This window comes from Lynx canadensis, chromosome E1 (genome assembly GCF_007474595.2).
Source record: "Lynx canadensis isolate LIC74 chromosome E1, mLynCan4.pri.v2, whole genome shotgun sequence".
NCBI lineage: Eukaryota > Metazoa > Chordata > Mammalia > Carnivora > Felidae > Lynx > Lynx canadensis.
This window is the reverse complement of record NC_044316.2, coordinates 9,308,732-9,328,828: the sequence shown is the minus strand read 5'-3', so window position 1 is coordinate 9,328,828 and position 20,097 is coordinate 9,308,732. Positions and strand designations below refer to the sequence as shown.

Sequence of the window (20,097 nt, the reverse complement as noted above, 5' to 3'; positions counted from 1 at the left end):
ATCACACCAAAAGCCCAGGCAACAAAAGAAAGAAGAAAAAAAAAAAAAACTGGTAAACTAGGCTTCATCAAAACTATCAAGAGACTGAAAAGAAAACCCACAAAATGGGAGAAATTACCTGCAAACCGTGTATTTGATAAGCTTTTAATATCCAGAGTATTAATGGCCTTCCCACAACTGAACAATAAAAAGAGAACTTGAAGAAGAAGAAGAAGAAGAAGAAGAAGAAGAAGAAGAAGAAGAAGAGGAGGAAGAGGAGGAAGAAAGAAAGAAAGAAAGAAAGAAAGAAAGAAAGAAAGAAAGAAAGAAAGAAAGAAAGAAAGAAAGAAGGAAGGAAGGAAGGAAGAAAGAGGCAAATGATGTGAACAGACATTTCTCCAAAGACATACAAATGACCAACACACACATGAAAAGATGCTCAACATCATTCGTTATTATGGGAACACAAATCAAAACCAAACTGAGGTACTGTTTGGCTAGACTTGTTTGGGAAAAAAAGCAAAAAAAAAGCACAAGTGTTTACAAAGATGCAGAAAAATTAGAACCTTGCACACTACTGCGTGGGAATGTAAAACTGTACAGCCACTGTGGGAAACTTTTGCAGTTCTTCGAAAAGCTAAATATAGACATATGACATATGACATATGACACAGCAATTCCACCTAGGTATATAAGGTATATATCCCAAAGTACTGAAAACAGGGACTCAGATACCAAGGTATTGAAAACGGACTCAAACAGATACTTGTACACCAACGTTCAAGCGGCATTATTCACCACTGTCCAAAAGTGGAAACAACCCATGTCTGTTGACAGATACATGGATGAACAAAATGCGGTATCTACATCCACATTTATATGTGGCGCTGTATAGTGGTAATACAGTCCACTATGTGGACTATTATCCTGCCACAAAAAGGAATCAAGTTCTGACACATACACTACAATGTGGATAAACCTCAAAACATTACACTAAGTGAAATAAGCCAGATACAAAAGGACAATTACTGTGTGGCTCCATTTATATGAAAATTCAAACAGGCAAATGCAGAGAGAAAGAAGGTACATTAGAGGTTCCCGGGGACTGGGGGAAGAGGAGGAAGGGGGATTATTGCCTAATGGGAACAGAGTTTCTCTTTGGGGCAATGAAAACGTTCTGGAAATAGTGGTGATGGTTACAAAAAGCCTGTTGTGCACTTAATGCCACTAAACTGGAACATTTAAAAATGGTTAAAATTGGGGCGCCTGGGTGGCGCAGTCGGTTAAGCGTCCGACTTCAGCCAGGTCACGATCTCGCGGTCCGTGAGTTCGAGCCCCCGCGTCGGGCCCTGGGCTGATGGCTCAGAGCCTGGAGGCTGTTTCCGATTCTGTGTCTCCCTCTCTCTCTGCCCCTCCCCCGTTCATGCTCTGTCTCTCTCTGTCCCCAAAAAAATAAATAAACGTTGAAAAAAAATAAAAATGGTTAAAATGGTAAATCTGTGTTACATACATTTTACCACAGTAAAAAAGGTCACATGCAAGTTAATTCTTGGAATCATTATTAATAAAGACTAGCCTAGGAAATTCTAGCATATAATTTTATTTGTGAAGCTTAGAACCACTTGAGAGGGTGACCTTTGCTCTTTTTCAACAGTTCACTCTTTTCCCATTCACTCAACTCACTGGACTCGGACTTAACTGCCCCATCGTTTCACTTTATTACAAGTACTCACCACGCACTGAAGTCAGCAATGACCTCCTAATACTGAAAGCAAAAGAGTATTTTTAGACATACGCTGACCTATCTGCCACATTTTATACTTTACTTACTCCTTCCTTCCTGAAACTCTTCTACCTCTTGGTTTCCAGGACGTGATCAGCCCTGGTTGTCAGAGTCTGTTTTCCACAGGGGATCCGAGCACAGATCGGTTTAAAATAGTCCACCTCCGACGATGCTGAGCTTCCTTACACAGTCTTTACTTAAACTGACCTGCTGGAAAACAAACCTGTAGTTCTCCCTTCTCTCTCACAATTGCCATTTTGCACACACAAAAAGCTTAAGGCTCACCCTTCCTGGACCTTATACTGGAGCACTGTCCCCCAAAGTATAAATGCCTCCAGAGCTCCTTTGACAAGCTAACAGTTCCCAAATTTCTGCCTTCAACAAAATTGAAGAACTTAAGGCATTAACTAACATTTTCATCTTAGATAAAGAAGTGATTTAGGGCATATACCTCATAACAAACTACTTTTATGAATAAGGTTTCTTGGCACCTTCATCAGAATAAAAAATAAGAATAGAGTACATGGCTGCCTTCATTCTATCAATAAGTGATAGTTTGAAAACAGCCATCATCTATCTCATTAATGCATGGATGCATTTCCATGAAATTTTACTTATATTTGATCAATTTGTTTCTCGTTTTCATAAATGATTGTTTTGATCAGTCTTATAATATTTCCATCCAGAAGTTTTTTTAAACAGATGTTGGCAAGGATACGGAGAAAGAGGAACCCTCTTGCACTGCTGGTGGAAATGCAAACTGGTGCAGCCACTCTGGAAAACAGTGTGGAGGTTCCTCAAAAAGTTAAAAATAGAACTACCCTAAGACCCAGCAATTACACTACAAGGTATTTATCCAAAGGGTATAAAAATGCTGATTCAAAGGGGCGCATGCACCCCAATGTTTCTAGCAGCACTCTCAACAATAGCAAATTATGGAAAAAAAAACCAATGTCCATCAACTGATGAATGGATGAAGAAGATGTGGTTTATGTACACAGTGGAATATTACTTGGTGATAAAAACAAAACAAAACAATGAAATCTTGCTATCTGCAACAATGTGGATGGAACTGGAGGGTATTATTCTAAACAAAATAAGTCAGAGAAAGACAGATGTCACATGATTTCACTCATATGTGGAATTTGAGAAACTTAACAGATGAACATAGGGGAAGGGAAGCAAAAATAAGATAAAAACACAGAGGGAAGCAAACCATAAGAGACCCTTAAATACAGAGAATGAGGGAGGTGGGGGGGGGGGATGGGTTAGATGGATGGTGGGCATTAAGGAGGGCACTTTTCAGGATGAGCACTGGGCATCTTATGTAAGTGATGAATCACTGGGTTCTACTCCTGAAGCCAAGACTACACTGTATGTTAACGAACTTGAGAATAAAAGAAGAAAAAGAAGAAGTTTCTTAAAATAGAGCATCTTTCAGAAACAGATGCTTTCCCATATTTTTGTTGTTAAATAGAAGTAAGATAGGTTGATCGATAAAGGACTCGGAATAATCAAAGCGACTCACGTGAGGATAAATTTTGTGAAAAAAAGAAGAATGAACACATGAGCTCCGAGAAAATAAGGAACAGAAAGAGAAGTTTTGTTAAAGACAAGTTTGTTCATACATAGTGTCATTTTAAGTGGATGATGGTACCAAATCACTATGGTATTTAGATTCCGTCAGATAATTTTAAAACTGTATTGCAGCAGTTTTGCCTTAAAATGTCAATACTTTCAATATGGCAAATTATATCCATCTTTTAAAACTTAGGAAACTTCTAAATGTCAACTTAAAAATGTACAATATAGCTTTTCAAAGTTCTTTTAAGAAATATGCAAGCAACAGGTTTGAAGACCACTGTTTCAGTCCTTTTCCTTCCTCTCTCTCCTTCAGAGGCTTCCGCCTCATAGTATCTTTACCTGTTGGGGACCCTCTGGGTTCACCTTCGAACAGCTGCCCTCTCATTTTCCACCCTCCCTTGGATCACAAGCACCGATCTGGACCTTTAAACCCAGATCGGCCCCCACGCATGCTAGATACATCTCCAGCTGGATGTGTCACAGGTACCTCAAGCTTAATTTGCACCAAACTCGAGTTGTCTCCCCTTCGTTGCTCTTTCCTTAATCTCTATCACACTGTCACAGCCACAGAACCAACAGCCATCCAACAAGCTGGAAGGCCAGGATTCATCCAGGTCTCCTCCCTCATCTTTGCCAATTGCGAGGACTTGGCAGCCTTCCCTCCTAACTTACTCCAGCCTGTCTTGTCTCTGTTTCGCTGTCCTACCTCAGGCTCACACTCTCCATGTTCTCTCTGCCTCTAGTCTATCCACCTCAAATCCACCTTCCACAGAGCAGCCAGAGGTAATCTGTCAGACACAAGCATCCAGCGCCAGTTAAAGGCCACGCCCCTCGACACAGCACTTAGAATGAGGGCCACTGCCGACCTGCAAGAAAACTGTGTGTGCAACCTGCATAAGCAAAGGCAACCCTCTGGTACACAGGACCTGGCAGACTGCCCGAGCTGGATTTCGGTCCTCGGTTGTTCCCTCGACCTACAGAAGTTAACTTCCAAGTATTACATGTTACCTCTAGTGAATCTGCCCGTGACATTTCCCAAAGCCAGAAGGTACAGTACACCTAGCACTGGAGGAGAGCATACGGCCACCGGTACACAGGACAATTAGGACAGACATCGAGTATACACAGCTCTCTTGCCATCAAGACATCAGGCGATTTCCCATTTCAGTTTGCCCATCCTTTTTACAAGAGCAAAACTATTCATGGATAAACAGGTAAATATCTAATTTCACATTTAAAACTTCAAAAAATTTTAAGTGAACCGTATGAAAATCTTTGTGAAAACAAATACAGTTTTATATTGGAGTCCTGGTGGAGTTAAGCATGAAATCTCCATCTTAAGTGAACGTATTTGCCTTTTAAAAACTAACACCCGTGGAAAGGTATAGCCACTTTGGAAACAGTCTAGTAATTTCTCAAACGGCAAACAAACAGAGAACTACCATATGATACAGCAATTCTACTCCTGGGCATATTCCCAAGAGAAAGGAAAATTCATGGTCACATAAAAACTTGTGCATGAGTGCTCCTAGCAGCATTACTCATAACAATCAAAAAGTGAAAACTCAAATATTTATCAATTGATGACTGGACAAATGAGGCATATAAAGAAAAAACAAACATCAAATTTTCATACTAAAAATCTCTGTACACTCTTAAACTTAAAAGTTCTTACATCTCACGGACTTCCTTGACCTCTCAGTACCATTTTTAAATACCTTTAAAACAAATTAAAGTTTTTAAATGGGCTTTTTACTGTAATATACCTATACCTTATCATTTTAATTTTAAGGAAAAGATAACTCTCTTCAGGGGGAACATGTCATAAAGTTCATAGCTATTCAAAACACATCTAGGATTACATCAGATTTTATTTTTTCCTAGCTATGGAAATTTAGCCTAAATTTTCAAATGTATAAGCATGATTTGGCTTCTTCTTTTGTTGCTCAAGGGAAAACCAATGATCTGAATTTTGGTGAATTTTTTATAATATCTGAAACTACCTTAAGCTGTTCTGCAATTTTTTATCTAAATATCCAAATACTGTAATTATGTGGACTAATTTTTCCAATGAAATCTAGAAAATACGACTGATGACATTTCACCCAGAAATGACTCATATTTTAAGAGTATGGTTTATAAAATGATAGACATTCACTAACCAAAAAAATTCCAGGAACACATAATAAAACTAAGCAACAAATTGCCCCAAATCCCACCACATGGAAACAATGCTAAAATTGGGTGAATCCTGTACCCAGACATCACTTTATTTTTACATATGGGTAAATGGATATGCAGGCAAAAATAAAACTTTAAGTGAAGAATATTTGGTTTGTTTTTATACAGGTATTAGGAGAAAAAAATAAAATGAAATAAAGCTTAAATTGAAAGGAATTGCTCCTTTACCACAAGAAATTCACTCCTAAAAGATTATTGCTAAAGGATAAGGGGAAAACTATGAAAAGCATTAAGATGGGATTTTTTTTTTATAAGCCTAACATTTCCATTTTAGAAGTATCAGATTACTCCAGACACAATCTTCAAGTGCGTACCTTTAAACGTCTCCCAATACCTACAATACCTCTAGATCCTGTAGTTACATTACTATTACTTTGTCAAGATTTGCTATTGACGTTCAGTTATGGAACCATAATTCGTCCAGATGTCTCACATGGACTTTTTACTTACAACGGTGTGTGGCTTACTACAGTCCTTTTACCACGGCTTCCATTCTTTGGCTGGATTCTATCACCTAAAATTCTTCCAAGAAGTTTAAGTGTTCAGTCTAAGACTGTCCGCCTGTCGCTTTTATTCTTAAACTTGAGTGGTACGTAATATTCTTGGATCTCATTTCTTTTCCTCCGAACTTTGTAGCTACTGCTCCCCTATCTTCTATCCTGTAGTTGCTTGAAGCCAGACTTGTTCTTCCCTGTCAAGGATTTCTTTTGCTTCCTGAATTCCTGATTCTTTTACTTACCCTTGAACTGTGATAAATGAGCCAAGTTCTGTCCTGATACTGATCATTCTGTGTAATTATCCTTGGAGCAAAATATGCCCTATCCATCTACAGAGTTCTTCCTTCACTTTAAAATTATCAATTATTACTTCCTTTCCTTGACAGGTTTTCCACCTCAGAAACACACATTCTCATGAAATTTTGGATGGTTTTAATTTATCAACCGCTTTATAACTGCTTTAATTTTATTCTTTTCTTCTGCATCCACTCTGATTGTCTCTGGACTTTCTCACATGACAAAGGTCTAACTTTTAGCCACAGCTGTTTTATTCCTTGCTTTTTTATATTTAATTAATATTTATATTATAATATACTGAATTTATAATGGTGGGCCTGGGGGAACTGGAATGTCCAATCTTTCATTTTATCTAACTGGGTTGTCTTGTACTGTTGTCAAATATCTTCTTTTTAAAAGGTTTTAAGTTCGCCTACAGTGTATAGCACTTAGGGGGCAATTTCTTCATTGTTTTGTCTTCTTACACACCGGGCGCTTTGTTTTTGACACTCTGTATTGCCTTCTTTAATTTTCTCTTCCAGGAATACCTTTGCCCTGTCCATGGCTTCATTACCCTCCTGCTCAGGGATGTCACATGCAGCCCTACCCAGACTTTGTCTTCACTATAAAATGGTATGCGTGCCTTTTCCTTGCTCATCCACTTTGCTTGGCATTTGTCTGCAGACAGAGGACTGGCGTTGGCTTTCTACATGCTTTTCTATAGCCTGAGGGAATAGGGAAATGGGGCAAAGGAGAAGAAAACTTGGTTGGGGCTATGTTGCCTTTCTCGAGGATCCTGGCCTGCCCTACAAGCCAGACGCGTAAACCAGTCCTGAGGGCTTCAGCTCATCACTTTGGAAAACGGCACACCGTGCCCGCCCCTCCTGCGAGATGGCGCAAGAGGGGTTCCCAAGCAAACAGTTCACTACTACTACACCCTAACCACATTTTCTCAAATTAGGGAGTATTTCCGAGAAATCTTAGGATTTTATTGACCCTCCTTCTTTCTTCAACACTGCTTCTTTGAGAGTAGAAGTAGGAAGTAGGTGCAAGATTCTTCTAATTCCTTCCTTAAATGCCATTTTCCCAAGTTTATGGCAGTGGCTGTATGCCTTTCCTGCTTTATACAGGGTGGGTTTTAGCCACTTTTCGAAAAGCTATTTTTATGTAATTTGCTAGATATGACGGAGGAGAGTGATCTGAATTCCCTCCACAACCTTCACCAAGGAATGTATTTTATGATAATTTTAAACACAGCCAAATAATTTCAATCCTTTTATCATCTTAAAACCTAAACAGTAAACATATCTTTATAATAGGAAATCAGGTTCTTTACAAAATTGCTAAAACAAGAAAGGCAGAAAGGCAATTTAATAAAAAGGAGTTATTATACTTTAGATTAAGAGTGAAAATGGCGCAAGAGAGCAGAGATGGTAAGGACACTGCAGAAGTGAGAGCCTTCCGTGAACAGGCCAACATCACCTGATCACAGACTATCCTTTGAGGACAATCTCATTACTATTCTCATTATTACAGGTGAGAAAACTAAGGCTTAAAGAATCTAAATCAGGAATTTGCAACCCTCCTTGCAAATGAGAATGACCTGGGAAACTCTAGACCCACACGAACGCCTGGGCCCAATCCCAGGAACGGATTTAATAATTCTGAGATGGGGCGTGGGCATCAAGTTTAAAAACCAAGGTGCTTCTAAAATGCCGCCGAAACTGAAAACACCAGTTTACACATACAACCAAGGCCATAAGCTGACCAGAATGCAAACCTAGTCCACCAGACTTCCCACTACACAGCATCAACTGTGAACTCTGGAAACAAGTTTGAGGAGTTTTTGTAACTATTATGATAACTACTCCAAAAGATCATCAGATATAAAAGAGCCCAATATGTAAGTAAGTGACCACTCACAGCTTGGTTAATAAAATTATCAAGGAAAAGTAACGTTAAATTTAATGGCACACTTATGAAGTGAGTATACACACACCGCAGAAGGTGCATCCTAGATGGAAACACAGAAGAACCCCATTACCTGTCAGAACCTGGGTGAAATTCCGAGAGCAAGGAAGGTCGTCTGCGAAGCTGCTGTTGCTGCTGCTGCTGCAAGAGCTGTGACGCCTGGCTGACTTCAAGATGAGAAGAACGATAATCAGGGACTGCAAATTCCTAATAGGGAAATAATCATAAATTAATTATTAGCCAAAAATTGAAAAGCATCGTGAAATTAAACCAAGTATCAATGCACAGAGGCAGTGACGGGCTGCTAAGTGTGGAAAGAAGCAGCAAGGATGATTTCAGTCCTTCACTGATCTGATTTTTCCTCTTAAACCTAACCATCAACATTTTAACCGAGTATCGTTCAGAAGAATTCAAAATGAAATTTTGTGTTCAGTCTACATTTCCCTCATTCTACTGTAACATGCATTATAAGTAACTCCCACTCCATATTACTCAAATAGTAAGATCTCAAACTCACGTGTTCAATATGAAATCTTAAAAATCATTCCAAATTAAATTCAAAATCAGTAAGCTAGCAGGGCCACAAAAGCCATTCGGTTAAATCCATGAAAATTTACAAACGAAGAGACATAAGTCCAGAGATTCAATCTGCTAAGTAAGAATAACACTCTCCATCATTCTAGGTGGGTGCTTTTATGTTTATTTTCCTACATTTGACTCTTCGTTGGAAAAAACAAAACCTTCTTTTCAAAAGTAGTCCATTAATGCTAACAATCATAAACAGGTATTTACACCCAGAAATGCCAAATAACCCAGGAATTCCACTCCTAGGTATATATACAAGGTATATGTCCATACACAAAACTTTGTACACAAATTTTCAAAGTAGTGTTATTCACCATAGCCAAAAACCAGAAGGAATCCAAATGCCCAGTGACTCATGAATGGATCAACAAAATGTGGTATATCTATACTGTGGGATATTATTCAATCATAAAAAAGACTGAAGTACTAACGATATACGCTACAACCTAGATGAACCTAGAAAACATAATACTATGTTAAATACAAACAGACATAAAAGGGCACATATTTTGTGATTCTGTTTATATAAAATGTCTGTAAGAAACAAATCAATAGAGACAGAAAGTAGATTAGTGGTTGCCAGGGGATGGAGGGAAGGGGGAATTGGGATTAACTACTATGAGGTATAGGTTTCATTTCATTCCAAGTTCTGGAATTAGGTAACAGTAATGGATGCCCAACATTTGTGAATATACTAAAAGATATTATATACTTTAAAATAGTTTTATGTTATATGAATTGTATGTCAACAAAAATTTTTAATCATAAACATAAAATTGAGCTGCCCAGACTGAAACATGGAATAAATAAGAGGCCTAGAGCCCTTTGCTATAAACAGATAATAGTAAAACATAATTCATACACAGTCTAAGAAAAAATATCGGATACAAAGTTGAAAACATAACCAAGAAACACTATAAACACTGAAAAAAAGTCAAAGCCACCTAAAAAAAAAAAAGCACCAGGGCATCTGGGTAGCTCAGTCAGTTAAGCACCTGACTTCGGCTCAGGTCATGATCTCATAGTTCATGAGTTCGAGCCCTGAACTATGCTGTCAGCAAAGAGCCTGCTTCAGATCCTCTGTCCCTCTCTCTCTCTCTCTCTCTCTCTCTGCCCCTCTCCCACTTAATACCCGTGCAATCTCTCTCAAAAATAAACATTTAAAAAAATAAAAAATTTAAAAAGAACCAAAACTCACTCAGAAAAGAATTTACAAAGAAATAGATAAAAGACTGAGTAAAAGTACAAAACACACAAAAGTATAAATGATATCCTCAAATAGCAATCAAAGAAATTAAAAAGTTGATCAGTAAAATTAATAGAACAGGTGAAGAGCAAATTAAAGTGAAGACAGAACAGAGAAATTCTCTCAGACAACAGTGAAGCATATATAGATATAGCATATAAAGATATAGAAATTAGAGAAGTTAAAAATGGCAGCTAGAGTAAAAAGCTCAACATTCAGTATCTACCGGTGAGAGGCAATATTCTAGGAAATAATAGGACAGCATTTCTCAGAAGTTAAAAAGACAAAGCCTTCGGATTAAAAAGGGCTTAAGAGAAAAGCTGGACATATTCTAAAAATTAATCCATCACACTGGATGGACACATCAAAAATTCCAGAAAAGTGAGAAGAGAAAATTTTACTAGATATCATAAGGTCCTTAAAAAAAGGTTTCCTACAAAGTAACAAGGATCATAATAAAAACAGGTTTCTCATCAGCAACACTGTATAGAAGGAAACAGACAAACAACATATTCCAAGTTCAAAGGAAAATAACTTAGAACCTACAAATTCAATAACCACACCCTCTCAAATTTTAGGACTACAAACTTTTCAGAATTCAAGAACTCAGAAAATTTACCAACCACAGCCTCTCTCTGAAAGAATTTCTAAAGGATGTATCCAGCAGGACAAATTAAGAGTAAGGAGTAAACTAAACCAAACAGTGCACTTGGATTCCAGCTATGAGCAGGTTACTGTCCAGAATTACATTCCCATAGTAAACAGCCAAAAAAGTGGGCAAAATATAGTGACTATTCTCAGACATCAGAAAACAGACCGCACAGGACTCAATCTCTGAGAAAAATCACACAAATGAGGTAAGTCCTACAGTACTCCAGACTTTTCTGCCTAAAGGCAATTTCCAAATTGTGTCCCTGGGAAGGGAACCCGAACAGTGTTCTGTAATCTTGTTCACTGAAGGAGCAACCATACTAGTTTGGTAAAGCCATGGGGACAGGATTTCTGGAGACTTTCTATGAGAAGAGAGTTAAACGGAGAAAGACTTCCTGAAATGTGAATTTGGGTTCTCCTAAGTCTTTGGCTGAATTCCAATCTGCAAAGGCACAGGGGAGAACATAGACCAGTCGCAAACAACTCTGGTTGTTCTTAGAATAAACAGGAGAAACTATAAAACACACACTTCCCAGAGCACACATGGGGCCAGAACTCATTCGAGTTTCCTCCAGCCAAAGGGAAGAATCTTCAATGAATACATGAAATAATCACTAGATATCCCAGGACGAATAAGACCTAGAATAAAGACTACTCTCGACTTGCCCTTAAAGAGTTTAAAAATAAACTTCAAAAAGTAATTTAACTGGCCACCAGAAGGCATTCAACTTTCTTTAAAGGAATACAACAAAAGCCACTAATAAAATGTATACAATTCACAATGTTCATATTCCATTCAAAAATGAAAAATCCAACGTCTGTAACGAAAATCTCACTGGATGAAATTAACACTTAGCTGGAACCCCAGAAGAAGAAGAAGAAGAAAAAAACCCACTGAACATGAAGTCATCATAAAACTAAGCAAACTGATAAAAAAAAAAAAAAAAGAAAAAATAAAATGAATAGAGGTCCAGTGACCTGTAGGATAATACAAACACAAGTCATTTGTGTTTCAGAATAAAACTAGGGGGAAAGTACACAAAAAAAATGTATCTGAAGAAATAATGGCTGAAAACTGCCTAATTTTATGAAAATTATAAATCCACAGAAGCATGAAGTTCAGTGAATGTCAATACTTATATATAAAGATAAGAATGACCAAAGGTCAGAAAACCACATAAGCCAGAACACAACAAATGGCATCTATTAAAGTGCTAAAAGAAAATAACGGTCAGGGTGCCTGGCTCAGTCGGTTAAGCGTCTGACTTCAGCTCAGGCCATGATCTCACAACTCATGAGTTGGAGCCCCGCATGGGGCTCTCTGCTCTCAGCGCGGAGCCCGCCTTGGATCCTCTGTCTCCCTCTCTCTCTGTCCCTCCCTCACTGGCACTCCGTCTCTCTCAAAAATAAATAAACAGTAAGAAAAAGAAAAGAGGGGCACCTGGGTGACTCAGTTGGTTAAACGACCAACTTTGGCTCAGGTCATGATCTCACACTTTGTGAGTTCAAGCCCCACGTTGCACTCTATGCTGATAGCTCAGAGCCTGGAGCCTGCTTCAGACTCTGCGTCTCCCTCTCTCTCTGCCCCTCCCCTGCTCACATTCTGTCTCTCCCTCTCAAAAATAAATATTAAAAAAAAAAAATTTTTTTAACAAAAAAAAAGAACAGAACTGTCAACTTAGAATTCTGTATCCAGTAAAAATATTCTTAGAAAATAAAGCTGAGGGACACCTGGATGGCTCAGTCAGTTGAGCATCAGACTCTACTCCTGATTTCCACTGAGGTCATGATCACAGGGTCGTGGGATCAAGCCCTGTGGCAGACTCCGTGCTGAGCATGGAGACTGTTTAATATTCGCTTTCTCTCCCCCTGCCCCCCTCCCCCATTCACACATGCTCACGCTCTCTAAAAAAATTAAAATAAAATAAATAAAACTGAAATGAACTTTTTCAAATAAATAAAAGTTGAGAGTTCACTGCCAGAAGACAGGCACTAAGAGAAATGACGTTCTTCAGACAAAAAGAAAATAGCATCAAAAGGAAACCGAATGTACACAAAGAAGTGAAAGATGCCAGAACTGTTATATATGTGGGCAGTTAGAGAAGGAACAAAATAATGAGGAGAAATCAAGAAAATAGAAAAAAAAAAAAAAAAACAGTAAAAATGGATGAGACCAAAATTAGTTATTCTCAGAAAAGAATCGATTAAATTGAGAAACCTCAAGGCTAGACTAATAAAGAAAAAAAAGAAGGGAAAAGTACTTATCAACATGAGGAATGACATCACAACAGATCTCAAAGACACTGAAAAGATAACAGGAATATTATGACATCTTAATATAATTGAATATATTGAACAACAAAACTTACCCAAACTGACTCAACAAAAAATAAAGAATGTGAATTACAACTATTAAAGAAATTGAATGCATAATTTCAATTCTCCCCACAAAGAAAATTCTAGGCCCTGATGACTTCACTGATAAATTCTATCAAATTTCTTAGGAAGAAAAAATACTAATCCTAAGAAAATACAGGAAGGGGGAACACTTCCCAAGCTTTTCACTGAAGTATAATCAGCATATGTTATGTTAGTTTCAGGTGTACACATATTGATTTGACAATTCTAGACATTACCCAATCAATGCTCCCCAAGGTAAGTGTAGCCACCAGCTGCTAACAACATCCCTAATGGTGAAAGACTGAGTGCCTTCCTCTTAAGATCAGAAACAAGTCAAGGATATTTACTCTCACCTCTTCTATTCAGCACTGTACTAGCAATTAAAGCCAGTTTAATAAGAAAGAAAGAGAAAAGCATCCAAAGGTACAAGCAAAACTGTCTACTCTCAGATTGCAGGATCACCTACATAGTAAGTCTTATGAAATCTATTAAAAAGCAGCTAGAAGTAACAAGTAAGGTTGCAGGATACAGGATCAAATATACATGGGAGCAATGAACTGAAAACTAAATTCAAAAAAGCAATATATTTACAAATGCATCAAAAGTATGAAATATTTAGGAACAAATGTGACAGAAGATGTACATGACCTATGCACTGAAAACTACAAAACATTACCGAGAAAAATTAATGAAGGCCTAAATAGATGGAGAATTATATCATGTTCATGGACCAGAAAAATCAAAGTGGTTGAGATGTCAGTTCTCTCCCAAATTTATCTCTAGACTCAATACAAGTCTAATCAAAACCCTAGAGGGGTGCCTGGGTGGCTCATTCGGTAAAACATCCGACTCTTGGTTTCAGCTCAGGTCATGATCTCCCGGCTCGTGAGTTTGATCCCTGCAGTGGGCTCTGGAGCTGACAGCAAGGAGCCTGCATGGGATTCTCTATCTCCCTCTTTCTCTGCCTCTCCCCTACTCGCTCTCCCTCTCTCAAAATAAATAAATAAACTAAAAAAAAAATTTAAAAACAGAAAACCCAGCAAGCGTTTCTGTAGAAACTCGCAAGGTGCTTCGAAAATGTACGCTCTCAAAATAAATAAACTTAAAAAAAAAAATCCACTAAAATGAATACAGAGGGGCACCAGGGTGGCTCAATCAGTTAAGCCTCCAACTCTTGATCTCAGCTTAGGTCATGATGTCCTGGTTTGTGAGTCTGAGCCCTGAGTCAGGCTCTGCGCTGACAGCACGGAGCCTGCTTGGGATTTTCTCTCCCTCTCTGCCCCTCCCCCAATTATGTGCACGCACACACGTGTGCACGCTCTCTCTCTCTCTCTCTCTCAAAATAAACACTTCATAAATAAAAAGTAAAAATTAATAAAATGTATATAGAAATGGCAAGAAAGAAAATATTCAGAACAGTAATTCAGAAAAGAATCACTATTCAATTTCAATTTTACTATAAAGTTATAATAATCAAGACGGTGTGAAGAGCTTTATTAAAAGACGACATTTTGGGGGCACCTGGGTGGCTCAACTGGTTAAGCCTCCAACTCTTGATCTCAGGTCAGGTCATGACTTCATGGTTCAAAAGTTCAAGCCCCACATCGGGCTCTGTGCTGACAATACAGAGCCTGCTGAAGATTCTCTCTCTCCCTCTCTGTCTCTCCCCTGCTCTTTCTCTCTCAAAAAATAATCAACATTAAGGAAAAAAAAAAGACATGTTTGTTTACACAGATTATCACATAGGTGTGAGGTAAAAGATACACAAAATACATCAATAGAACAGTACAGAGAGACCAGAAATACACTTGCACATATATGATCAACTGATTTTCAATGAAAGTGCCAAAACCATTCAGAGGAGTAAGAAGAAACTTTTTTTTTTTTTTAAAGTTTATTTATTTATTTTGAGAGACAGACAGAGAGTACATGCAAGTAGGGGAGGGAGGGAGGGAGGGAGGGAGGGAGGGAGAGAGAGAGAGAGAGAGAGAGAGAATCTCAGGCAGGCAGGCTCTGCCTGTCAGCTCAGAGCCAACTCCAGGCTCCATCTCAGGAATGGTGAGATCGTGACCTGAGTGGACCAAATGAGCCACCCAGGCGCCCCAAGAAAAATCTTTTCAACAAATGGTTTCTAGAACAAGCGAATATCTATATGCAAAACAAGAACCTCAACCATTACCTCACACCATAAACAGAATTTAATTCAAAAGAGTGGGGCGCCTGGGTGGCGCAGTCGGTTAAGCGTCCGACTTCAGCCAGGTCACGATCTCACGGTCCGTGAGTTCGAGCCCCGCGTCAGGCTCTGGGCTGATGGCTCGGAGCCTGGAGCCTGTTTCCGATTCTGTGTCTCCCTCTCTCTCTGCCCCTCCCCCGTTCATGCTCTGTCTCTGTCTGTCCCAAAAATAAGTAAAAATGTTGAAAAAAAATGCATTAATTCAAAAGAGGTGACAGACTATGTAAAACAGGATTATAAAAACTCAAGAGGAGAAAACCTTAGTGATCTGGAGTTTGGCAAAATTCTTAAATATAACACTTAAAAAGCAAGAAATATTAAAGACAAAAGTTAATAAATTGGACTTGATACAAATTATAAAGATAAGCTGTCCAACAATACTGTTACGAAAATAAGGCAATACTTTATATAATCTAGATAAAACACAAAGATACATGTTTTCTAAATAATTTTATTTATAATAGCCAAAACTGGAATAGGTAACTAGATAAACAAATTGTAATATATCCATAGGCAGCAATAAACAGAAATTAACTACTCAGATGCACCAGAACTTGAAGAAATCTCAAAAACATTATGGGAAGCAAAAGAAGCCACAGATAAAAGAGTTCATGTAAAATTCAAAACAAATATAATCTGTTATGACAAAAAGCAGAACAGTGGTTTCCTAGGAGCTGAGTTTGTGGAAAGTACGGGAGAAGGACTAATCTGGATGGGGCACATGGGAAACTTTATGGGGTGACAGAAATACATCTTCACTTTAGTGGTGGTTTTATGGGTGTATGAATCTGTCAAAATGTATACATATAAGAAAATTGTATTATGTATCAATTAAACCTTAAAGTTGATTTAAAAAAATAAAAACAGGGGCGCCTGGGTGGCTCAGTCGGTTAAGCGTCCGACTTCAGCTCAGGTCATGATCTCACAGATCGTGAGTTCGAGCCCCGTGTCGGGCTCTATGCTGACAGCCTGAAGCCTGGAGCCTGCTTCAGATTCTGTGTCTCCCTCACTCTCTGCCCCTCCCCCGCTCATACTCTTTCTCTGTCTCAAAAAATAAGCATTTAAAAAAAAAATTTTTTTTAATAAAAACAAAGAAGAAGCAAACTAGGAAATCAGCATTCAGACAAAGACTATGGGTTAAGGGAAAACAATACAACCAAAATTCAATACCCAATGAGGATTAAAACTCTCAATCTAGCAATAGAAAGCAACTTCTTTAACTGAAAATGGACATCTACAGGCATGCCTGCGTGGTTCAGTCAGTTGAGTGTCCAACTCTTGATTTCAGCTCAAGTCATAATCTCACAGTTTGTGGAACAGAGCCTCATATTGGGCTCTGAGCTGACAGTGTGGAGTCTGCTTGGGATTCTCTCTCCCCTTCTCTCTGCCCTTACCCCGCTCATGTGGAAGCTCTCCCTCTCTCTCAAAATGAATACATAAAAATAAAAAAAAAAATGTTTTAAGGGCATCTACAAAAATATGCAACTAACATACTTAATATTTAAAAAGTGAGAGGCACCTGGGTGGCTCAGTTGGTTAAGCGCCGACTTCAGCTCAGGTCATGATCTCACAGCTCTTGAGTTTGAGTCCCACATCGGGCTCTATGCTGACAGCTTGGAACCTAGAGCCTACTTAGGATTCTGTGTCTCCCTCTCTCTGCCCCTCCCCCGCTTGTGTGCTCACGCTCTCTCTCTCTCTTAAAATAAGTAAACTTTAAAAAAAAGACTGTTTTAAAATATATATATATATTTATCAAATTAAATATGTTTATAAATAAATATATTGAGGGGCGCCTGGGTGGCGCAGTCGGTTAAGCGTCCGACTTCAGCCAGGTCACGATCTCGCGGTCTGTGAGTTCGAGCCCCGCGTCGGGCTCTGGGCTGACGGCTCAGAGCCTGGAGCCTGTTTCCGATTCTGTGTCTCCCTCTCTCTCTGCCCCTCCCCCGTTCATGCTCTGTCTCTCTCTGTCCCAAAAATAAATAAAAAACGTTGAAAAAAAATTAAAAAAAAAAAATAAATATATTGATTGACTGATTTGAAGGAGAGAGCTAATCTCAAGCTGGCTCCGTGCTAACAGTGAGATCGTGACCTGAGCCGAAATCAAGAGTTGGATGCTTAACCAACTGAGCCACACCCAGGCACCCCAAATTTGTTTTTTCTCTGAGATGACCATTTCACCCCTTCCTTTCCTCTTTTTCTTCAACCCTTACATTCCTGTCCCAGCCTGCTCTGAGGTAATAATTTCTTCTCATATTTTATTTTTCACAAGTTAATCAGCATACAAACTCATCTTCCTACCGCCAGCCTCTCAAGAAGTTACAGGCCCTATCCTGGCCATCGCTCAAGAGATGCCAAGTTATCTGGCCAGCTTAATACTAAACCAGAACTTGGAGCAATAAAATAGGGTTTCTTAACCTGGAAACCCTAAACAACTGATATTTTTCTAACAACAACTCCTACAAACGAAAACAAAGACATGGGCGGGGGGTGCCTGGGTGGCTCACTCAGGTAAGATCTGACTCAGGCCCTCTCAGTTTGTGAGTTTGAGCCCCGCATCTAGCTCTGTGCTGACAGCTCAGAGCCTAGAGCCTGCTTCCGATTCTGTCTCCCTCTCTCTTTGCCCCTCCCCCATTCTCTCTCTCTCTCTCTCTCTCTCTCAAAAACTAAATAAACATTAAAAAAAATTTAAAAAAAAAAAAAAGAAAAAAGAAAACAAAAGACATGGTCACTAGCTGCAATCTGGCATAAAGCCAGACTAAGACAAAGATAATTAATCCCCAACCTTGGGTTCCTCATCTTTGAGAACGGTTCTTGCCATTTAAAGTATACAATTCTAACAATCGCATTTGGTTTCTGACCAACAAATGCATTAAACAGGAAAAGGAAAGAAAGCGCCAACGGGCACGCGTGCGGGCACGCGCGCGCACACACACGCACACACGCGCGCGCGCACACACACACACACACACACACCCACACGCACTACTTAGGCAAGTGCATAGTAGTTGATCCTTACCTGCTGGTGACGCGTGCTGGGAAACGTGTACTGAACAGAGTGAGGAGGATAACGACTTTGTTCTGTGCTGAATGCTCCTTGGTTGGGAGGATAACCTGAACTTGACATTATCAGTAAAGAAGTCCTCACCAGGCTGTGAGATCAAGTCCAACAAACAATCATGTTTCTAGGAAACCACCTAAACAGGATGGGAAAAAATAGAATTGATAAGAACTAAAGCACCAGGTGTACTTCTAATAAATTATAACTATAGCTATATAAATAAAACCACAATTACCAGTAAAAGCTTTCTCTCATGTATTTACTTAATATAATAGAAATTATTGAGGTTTGAAAAACATTAGTGGGTCTTTGCCTGTACACTTAAAAAAGCATTAATATATCACAAATAATAATATCAGTAGCTATATAAAGTAATACGATGTATATAAAATCTCAGCATGGAACTTGGCACATTGCAAATGCTCATTACATGTCCTTTTTTTTTTTTTTTTTTTGATAAATGAGAATCAAATGTTATATATTACAGAAACAAAAACCTATGGTTGTAAATGTTGGGGTTGTGAAAAGTCAATTGTTAAAAAGATTCAAGATTATTTCCAAGGTAAGCATTGGTGCAGAGGAAATATTGTCTTTATTAAATAATTCCGCCCGCAAAACAGCTTATGACAACAGTGAGGATGAGAAAGTATTCAAGGAAGAACACAGTGAACTTATCACTTCCAGGAAAACAACTGCCAGCATTTATGAAAATTGGGATTTTGGAAAAACTTGTACTTGCTTCCGTGAGCTTGACGGCTTCCCCACATTTAAAGACTTTTCTGGCAAGACTGGTGGTGATACTAACAAGTGTGAGCTTTTGAGATATCACATAATAAAATAGGTCAACATTTGAAATGTCTATATAACTCAACGAATCAATATTTTCCAAATGACCAATATAGAATGTGACTAAATTATTCATGAGTGCAATATTTATTTAAAGTGCAAGACATTTTACTACAAATAAAGTACAAGACAACCCAATAAATGTTTAACGTGATAGAATATGAGAAGTTCATTGATGTGGCTTCAGATTCTACACAGCAATGAACCTTTAAAAAAAACTGTCACTTACCTGGTTTGGGTATGGTATCAAAGAATATCTACAATTATCTAAAAAGGCTATTAAGGGGTGCCTGGGTGGCTCAGTTGGTTAAGAGTCTGACTCTTGATTTCTCAGGTCATGGTCTCACAGATCGTGAGTTTGAACCCCACATTGAGCATGCTGTTGTCAGCGTGGGCTTGCTTGGATCCTCTGTCCCCCTCTCTCTGCCTCTACCCTGCTTGTGCACTTGTGCACTCTCTTGCTCGCTCCCTCTCTCTCTCTCTCCTCTCTCAAAACTCAGCATTAAAAAAAAATAAAAGGCTATTAAAATCCCCTCTCTTCCCAAATACTGCATGAGATTAGCTTTTCTTTATAAACTTCAATCAAAACAATACTGTAAGACTTAATGCAGAAAGCAGATATGAGAATAAAACTATCTTTTTAAGCCAGATATCAGAGGTTTGCAAAAATGTAAAACAATGCCACTCTTCTTATCAAATTTTATTTTTATTCCAGAAAACAGTTACTTATCATAAAAATGTTATTTA

The 20,097-nt window shown here is 38.6% G+C and overlaps 1 protein-coding gene across 14 annotated transcripts in view; it reads right to left on the bottom strand.

Moving 5' to 3' along the window:
* NCOR1 (nuclear receptor corepressor 1) overlaps positions 1-20,097 on the bottom strand; it is a 161,978-nt gene that overhangs the window by 121,086 nt on the left and 20,795 nt on the right. For all 14 annotated transcript variants that reach the window (XM_030296172.1, XM_030296182.1, XM_030296177.1 and 11 more), the window contains exons 2-3: positions 18,463-18,640; positions 8,405-8,538 (exon numbers count right to left, since the gene is read on the bottom strand). In XM_030296172.1, the coding sequence (XP_030152032.1) occupies positions 8,405-8,538; positions 18,463-18,570 (242 nt within the window). In that variant the 5' untranslated portion in view covers positions 18,571-18,640. The remainder of the gene's footprint in view (positions 1-8,404; positions 8,539-18,462; positions 18,641-20,097) is intronic.